Source organism: Macrobrachium nipponense, chromosome 27 (genome assembly GCF_015104395.2).
Source record: "Macrobrachium nipponense isolate FS-2020 chromosome 27, ASM1510439v2, whole genome shotgun sequence".
NCBI lineage: Eukaryota > Metazoa > Arthropoda > Malacostraca > Decapoda > Palaemonidae > Macrobrachium > Macrobrachium nipponense.
Genome location: NC_087216.1, coordinates 40,445,568 through 40,454,021, shown reverse-complemented (window position 1 = coordinate 40,454,021; position 8,454 = coordinate 40,445,568). Strand labels below are relative to the sequence as shown.

The following is an 8,454-nucleotide window of genomic DNA, read 5'->3' as shown; positions in this document are numbered from 1 at the left end:
ACAACAGCTCCCACAGCACTTCATTCCTGATCTCTCCACTCAACACTTCCATGACCAGCACAAACAAAAGTGGGCTTAATGCTGACCCTTGGTGTAATCCAACACTAATTTCAGTTTTCTGTTTCCCAAACTGCTGTTATTACTTTTGTGCTCGTTCTTTAATATATCATCTCGACCATCTGAACCAACTTTTCTGAGACTTTCCTCTACCTCAAACACCAAAACATCACTTTTCTTTGGGTTTTATTGTATGCTTTCTCTAGGTCTATAAATGCACAATAAAGCTCCTGGTTTCCCTCTAGCCTCTTTTCCTGTAGCTGTCTTACTATGAAGATGGCATCCACCGTCCTTCTTCCTCTCATGAATCCATACTGCTGTTTCCTGATCTTTACAATCTCTCTTAATCTCTCACCCAGTATCCTCTAAAACTTTGAGTCAGGTGGATATTAATATCCCTTTTGGGGGAAAATCCTCTCGGGCAGAGATAGCTGCTAAAAGGGATAGAATTCCATCTAGAAGTAACTGCCTGTTACTAAAGGGGCAGAAGTCTTGGGTAAGTTACCACACCCCACTGAAAATATCGTAATATCAGTTGGAGTCAGATGGATCCTAATATCCCTTTTAGGGATACTAGGATCCATTGATAGCTGTAAATGGGGATAGAATTCCTTTTATAAGGGTTCTCCCATGGCTACCTGAAATTTGTGTCCCTGATCCATCTGGATTCAGTAGGGTCATTTCAGTGGTAATGCCCCTTCATATTTCATTGCAAGAATATCTCCCGTGTAAAAATCCCTCTATTTCCCCGGTGGGTTTAACCTGGTAGGTAGTGGGGACTGATTTTACTGGGTTTTTGCCTAAAAATAAAACACTTGGGAGGTACTGGAGACTGGTGTTACTGGGGTTTGACCCAAACATAAATCTTGGTCTGAGAAAAAGTTTTGCCAGAAAGATAAATTTTCCCTTTCCTTGGTTCTACTGAACCCTAGGAATCACTGGGATAGCTTATAATGAAGTTTCATCATTAAAACTTACATCCAGTTGGTATGAACCATACCCACAGGCACAAAATGACCTGAGCAATTTGATACAGAACACTTGAACTGATGGTCCTGTGGTGGGATCACAAGCTAAAACAACAAAAGCAAGCAAGACCTTCCCACATTTACATTAACCACTTATGGCTTACAAATTTCCCCAAGCCACACTGTTGCAAAAAGGGACGGATCCCCTTTTTGTGACAAACCTGCCGCAAACGTCAGGTTAACTTGAGTAAGAAGAATCAATGACGACTGCAAGCGACTATGAGACTTATGTCACAGGTATGTGAAAAACGTAACTAATCATTATGAAACTCTGTGGGGAAGGAAAGCAAAATAAACTGCTATAAACTTTATATATCTTATAAAACTCTGAAACAAAATTAATCATGAATATAAGATAAAAACAAAGGAAGTGCATCTAGCGAAAACCTTCGTCTATGGGGGAATTCCTCGAGTTTACTTAAGTTACAACACATTATGTAAAACTAGAGTTCGTCATCCACCTTAATATGAATTACCATATCTTGTAGTTAACCCATAAAGATGAGACGAAATAGAGTATAGCGTCATGCGTCAAGAATTGTTACACCATGACGTCACAAGAGTTGTGCTCGAGGGGAACGCCACGCACAGCATGCATTCGCTTCCCAGGTACCGAAGAGAAGGGATAAAGGTAAGGCGGATCATCTTCTCCTCCCCACACAGCTAGAGTCGTTACTTTGATTCAATTAACGTGATATAACGTAAGTTTATCACAGGGTATCCAATGCATCCTATGAATAATGAAACCTAATTCGAGTTTGTATTGCCAAACGTAAAGTGAGCAATCCGAGTATATGGATTTTGTGTCAGATTTCTCGATTTTCTTATCTCTTGGTCTGCCTCACAGACATAGAATTGCAACGGCTACGTGCTATCTTAATTCATTGAGTTTTCGTATTAAATGTTTCCTGTGACCTTTCCACATGGAATTAACTTGTATATAATATGTGGGGCAATGTTTTGAGTGTAATTACAGTTTTTTTTTTTTATGAAAGTGTAAAACTACAACCCTTGCTTCCTCAATCCCTCCACCGAGTTGTAGAGTCTAGTCCTTCAGACCTTGTTATCGCCCAGACCACCAGGCTAGAACCTAGGTAAGTCAAAAGCGAATAATTCGCGACATTTGATCCTTCGATTAACCAGATAACAAGGACTCTGCTGCTCGGAAGACATTGAGTAGGCAATGATGTTTACCGCCAAATCTGCCACAATGTAGTGACATAGATATAGAAATTTACTGTAAACCAGAGAGTCTTACTGCCCAATTTAAAGATGAAAGTTTGCAATTCTGGCAGAATCGGTACGACTTGGTGGTGGTCTATCTGGGTGGGAACGACCTGGCTGAATAGGCTCCTAAAGCCGTCTGGGACAACCTGAAAGTGCTTGCCAAGCAATTGAGGAGCCGGACCAAAGTAATCGCAATCTGTGATGCAGAATTAAGAGAATACTCGAGTGGAAATCGTTTCCATAAGACCTCAGAAGACTACAAAGCGAAAGTATGAAATTTTAATGCCCATCTAAGAAAGTACTGTTTGAAACAACATAAGTATGGCGTTAGGCATCTTTCCATGAACACAGAGGCTTATAAGTTGGGCAAGAAATCTGACAGTGTTTGTTTTACAAGTCCAGTAAAGGCAGTGTTCCTCAACTGCTTGATGAGACTGATAAGAGGAGAGACCGACCATCAAGCCAAGTAGGAGTTCGTAGTTGCCACAATCTTGTATTAACCTTCCCCCCTCTTCGTACCGTAAAATCACTCTGTTTCTTTTTTAACCCCTTGTAATAAAAAAAATCATCATGGTGGTTGCCATGGTAATCCAAATTGAGGCAACGATGGGTCTTCTATCAGACCTAATCCTAGAACCTCAACGCGAGCTAATAGAAATGTATACCGCGGCTGTATACCAGAATCTGGTCGACAATATTCATGGAGATGAGAAACAGCTTCGTTCGATGTATATGTCAAATGTTGCTAAATTAGAATTCGGAATTGAGGCTAGGCTACGTCAGCTGTTGAATGAAACAACAAAAAACAGTTTTGTTGTTACTCACCGCACCGGATTGATACGCTAAGCGTTCCCACTAAAAGCGTCAGTGTGCCAAAGCTGAAACCATTGCCCCTCCCTACGTACAAAGGAGAAGTGAGCAAATGTGCTTCATATAGAGAATTTTTAGAAATTCATGTTAATCACAGAAGTGACTTGGACGATGTGACCAAGTTCACGTACTTGCTCGGTACCTTGGGAAGGGATCTGCTCAGAGTTGTCAAATCTCTGAGCGTAACCATGGCTAACTATCGAATTGCACTAGGTCTGCTTGATAAACAGTATGGGAATGAACATCAAATGCTTGTCATATTGCATCAGCGATTAGCCAATATCTTGTACCCTCATAAAACCCCATGGAACTTAAGAAATTCCGTTTCGAATTGACCATTTTGATCGAACAGATTAAACGTTTGAGCAAGAATGATATTGGTCACGGTATGATCATGAGCCTAATAAATAAAAAATCATCTGAGGGTAAATTATACCGTAAAGTCATGGAGCACTTGCGCAAGTGCAACTATGATCTTGATGAGTTCTTCAACACCACTGATTTCATCATTTGTATGCTCGAGGACAATGTGCTTCAAAAGGGTGAGTCCCTAAAACCCGATGTGAAACCTGAAATGAACACAAACCCGAAACCTAAAGTTAAAGCTTGTCCGTTTTGTAACGACAGCCATTCAGCACACGAGTGCAACAGACCGCTAGATATAGCCACGAGATGTCGTCAGTTGATCCCCACGAGAAGGTGTTTCAATTGTCTAAATGTAGGGCACAGAAGCGAACAGTGCCAAAGTGAGAATTCGTGTAAGTTGTGTGGTGCTAAGCACCATAATTTAATTTGTGATAACAGACACCCCCCAAGACCTCAACTTCACCCTCTTTTGCCACCTCTCATAATGTTCCTAGTGCATTGCATATAACTTCTCGCCTGGTGAAGACTGTGACTCCAAAAGGTAGCCAGAAGATCACTAACAACCCAAACACCAAAGAGAAGGAATCGAAACCTTGTGTAAACGCTAAGGTAACGTTGAAAAGTCCCTCGCTAGAACTACCTTGTTCCTTGTTGCCAACAGCCACTGCCATGTTACGCGTGCATGAACAAACCAACCGCATCCGATTGTTCCTCAACACTGGGAGCCAACGCAGCTTCATATCAGCCTCCTTAGCCAAGAGATTAAATCTCCCCATCGTAGGTCGAGTAGCATTAAACCTAGCTCCCTTTGGCTCTGCAGAAATCAAGGGACAATTCGATGTGGTGGCGTGCAAGATCGAAATGGGAAAATGAGTGATTCGCACGCAGCTAGTAGTGCACGATCACAACACAATTTGATCAGGAACCCCAATACCGCGCCGATTACGAAAGGGTATTGCAATCTTACTTGAGGCAGGATTCATCGAGAGGTTAGAAGCCCTGAAAATTGAAGGATATTACATGCCCCACTTTGGGGTTAAAAAGGAGAGCCGTACCACCCCCTTATGCATTGTGTTCAATGCATCAGTAAAGTCCAAGGACAGACTGTCATTAAATGATTGCCTTCTATCTGACCCCAACTTGGTAGAGGCATTGTATAACTGGTTATCGAAGTTTAGATTTAGTCGATATGCCCTAACTGCAGACATTAGCAAAGCATTCCATAGCATATTGTTAGATCCCAGTGATGCCAAGTACACAGGATTCCTCTGGTGTGAGGCACCTAATCGTACAGCTACCTTCGCCTTTCAGTTTGTGGTATTCAGCGTCACTGTGAGCCCCTTCCTCCTGCGACAAGTCCTTCAGACTCATTTGCAAAGGGAAGGACGGCCGGACTTGCTTAGTCAGTTTTATGTAGATAACTATATCCAAACTTTCAATGAAACGCAATCGCTGATGCAGGAACACAAGTGCACAAGAGAAAACTTAGAACGAGCCAACATGCCCTTGACTGGCTGGACCAGTAATGTTAGAGAATTGGATGAGAGAATGAGTTGAGATGAACCTGTGTGTGTGAGCGTGTTGGGGGTGGAACGGAACAGGGATGAGGATTAGATCCGTGGGAAGGGGAGTCGGGGGATCCAAGAGATGAGGGAAGGGTGGGTAGAAACGCAGGATACTCTCACTTCTAGTGTCGAATTTCGACCCCTTAGGCTTGGTTAGTTCTCTATTTGTGAGTGGAAAGTTGTTTCTACAACAACTCAGTCCGGGCGACCAATTGTCCTGACAGAAAAGACACATGAGTTTATTGACACCGTAATGCATATTACAGTTTAGAGCCTGTGTAATCGCCTTCAAGCCCCTACTGACACAGCCACCACCGCCTCCACTACCCAAAGAAAGAGCGAACATGAGTCGCCCATTCAAATACATTGGAGTGGACCACATGGGTCCCATCCACACCACAGAGGGAGCAGGACACATCCTGCTCATCACCTGTATGACCACCAGGGCAGTATACCTGGAGTTTTGCGGCAATCTGGAAGCCGTTACCTTCATCCTGGTTCTGCAATGATTCAGTGCGACCCATGGCACTTCTTCACTCATCGTCTCGGACAATCACCAGACGTTCAGACCGGCCAAAAGATAAATTCTCAAGAATCTGAGACGTGATCAAAGGACTACAGAAATCCCTAGACAGTCTTAAAACTGTGGAAACAAATAATCTTGCACGGATCTGGGATGCGATCAAAGGAGTGCAGGAATCGATAGACAATCACACAGATAGCCAACAGACTCCTTTGAATACGGCATCCAGTTTTTCCTCGCCTCCCAGCAACACGGGAGTGCCCCCATCACCTATAGACCATTTTGAGGGGACTGTTGGTCCCCCCAGGGGAACTTACTGACACCCCAACCAGGGTCATTTCCACCGCAAATGCCAGCCCATAGTGAGTGACTGCCCACTCACCCTGGCTAACGCCCCCATCCACCCAAATGATCAACACATTCATCTCCCATCTTCGTGTGTAGCCATGGATACATTAAACATAATCTCTTGGAATATTTTTGGCCTCAAGCAGAACATTCCTCTCCTAAACAGGTTCTGCAAAAACTTCAAAGGCATCACTGCATTACAAGAAACGCTCCTCTGGCCACATGACCTTGCCATCTGCGATTCAATACATGAAGACTTCAGAACCTTCTCGACTTCATTGATACAAGTTATAGATCAAATCACAGCCAGTCGCCCAAAAGGGGGGCCTTCTTTCCTGTGGCACAAATCGTTAGACAATATGATAAAGGTGATGACCTACAGGAATACAGATTGCTGGGGCTTCAAATGACAGTAGGGAACTCTAAAATCCTAATAATTAATGTTTATATGCCATGGGAAAATAACAATAATTTTGATCATTACTGCATGATCCTAGGGGAGTTACACAGTATTATTCACGATTCTCTGCTGATCATATTTGTATAATCGGGGACCTCAATTCTCACTCCACAAAACAATTTTATAATGAACTTACTTCTGTCAAAATCATGCTCTCCAATTATTATTAAAGTAGTTTAACCAGACCACTGAGCTGACTTTCAGCTCTCATAGGGCTGGCCTGAAGGATTAGATTAAAATAAAAAAAATCATGTCTAGGCCAGAGGCAAACCTCTGGAACCAAATTGTTTATTCGGTGTGATGACAAATGAGTGAAAATTAAACTAAAAACTGCACAAAGGCACACACTCACACTAGAACACATGCACACTATAAATACATTTACTCACGTATCCATACTTTCATAAAAAACAAAATCAGAATAAGTTAAGTCACATTTAAAAGTTTTGCTTTTAAAATTCATTAGTCTAATAATTTTCTTATTTTTAAATTTTACTTAGGTTTATATTTTATCAACTAAATTACAATTCTTCAAGAACATAAAAATAGGCATGACCGAAAATGCAGAGTATTCTGACAAGATTTCTTTCATAGATCTATTTCCAAATGTCGACAGTCGTTGGTGGTTGTACTTTGGGCATTCGCATAACACGTTTGAGAGTTATAACCACCTTGCACTCTGCGCACTCAGGAGCTGAGCCACGTGAGCTGCTCATTAAGTGTCCATGCATCGGACGGGTATGGCCTATATGGAAACATGTCAGAATTACTTGTTCATGTCTCTCTCTCTCTGATATGATGAACTCCACTTTCCAACATCAGGTTTTATTTGCTTTAATATATTATTTTCTGATTCTTCATTCCAAATATGTTGCCATTTCCTTATAATACCCATCTTTATGTCTGTTACATAATCACTCATAGGGAGATTCACACTTGATCTTGTCATTTGATTTGCTTCTTTGGCTGCTTTGTCAGCCTCTTCATTTCCTTTGATTCCTACATGGGCAGGGATCCAACATATTTCTTCATTTTTCCCAATAATATCTAATTTATGAGGTGATAATTTAATTTGTTGTACAATATTCTTTTTTGGTTTAGAACTCTGGATGGCTTCTATGGCACAGCACTTCTTGAGTCACTAAAAATCACAAAATTATTGAATCATGTTTTTTTAATTATTTTTATGGCTGAGGCAATGTGCAAAGCTCCGCTATGAATATTGAAGCTGTATTGGGTTGAGAGAATTGATATGATTTGTCCTGGGACACTGCAGCATATCCCACTCCATATATGTTGTCTATGGTGTGATGGTGTATATAAGTATTTTTTTGATAAATATTTTAATTGTGTGCAAGTTTTCATTTTATTCATTGTCCAAGGTGGAGGTAATTTTATTATTGGAGGAATTTGTATATTCACATTTAGTGACTCAAACAATCTTCTAGCTCTAATTGGGAAAGGGGTGGATGATTGTTTATAAATATATCTCTGAGTTCAAATAATTTTTTTTGTTGGAGAATCGCTTGTCCTAATTCTCAGAGCACTTCAATATTACAGGCTCTCTATGGAGAGAGAGGTAGTTCACAACACTCAACCTGTAAAGAGGAGGTCGGTGATGATTTAAAGGCTCCTGAACGTATTCTAAGATCCTCATTATGAACTGGGTCCAACGTTTTTAGTGCTGCGTCTGACGCCGAGCCATATATTTCGCTACTGTAAGGGTTTGTCTATCGGATCCCCAAGTAGTGTTTGATAATTTTCTAATTAGATTTAATGATTTTTACATTTTGATTTCAAGTATGTTATGTGGGGTTTCCAGTTTAAGTGAGTATCAAACACTAAACCTAAAATATTTGCAGTTTGTCTAATTGGCATACTATGATTTCTTATTTTTGAATCTATTACTTCACCATTCATCCACGTTTTATCTTTATAAAACACTACTGGTTGAGTCTTATGTATGGATAACTTAAATCCTACAGATGAGGTCCATTCATTTATTTTTAT

At 41.0% G+C, this 8,454-nt stretch overlaps 1 protein-coding gene across 1 annotated transcript; it reads left to right on the top strand.

Moving 5' to 3' along the window:
* The first annotated feature begins 1,304 nt into the window (after positions 1-1,304).
* LOC135200681 (uncharacterized) lies at positions 1,305-5,105 on the top strand. Its single transcript, XM_064229289.1, has 3 exons — positions 1,305-1,322; positions 3,535-3,724; positions 4,471-5,105. The coding sequence occupies exons 1-3, from the start codon at positions 1,305-1,307 to the stop codon at positions 5,103-5,105; spliced, it is 843 nt and encodes a 280-aa protein (XP_064085359.1).
* The last annotated feature ends 3,349 nt before the right edge of the window (positions 5,106-8,454 follow it).

Coding starts and splice junctions, on each gene's coding strand:
- LOC135200681 (XM_064229289.1), top strand. Junction 3,725..4,470: donor GGACAATGTGCTTCAAAAGG/GTGAGTCCCTAA, acceptor CAATTTGATCAG/GAACCCCAATACCGCGCCGA.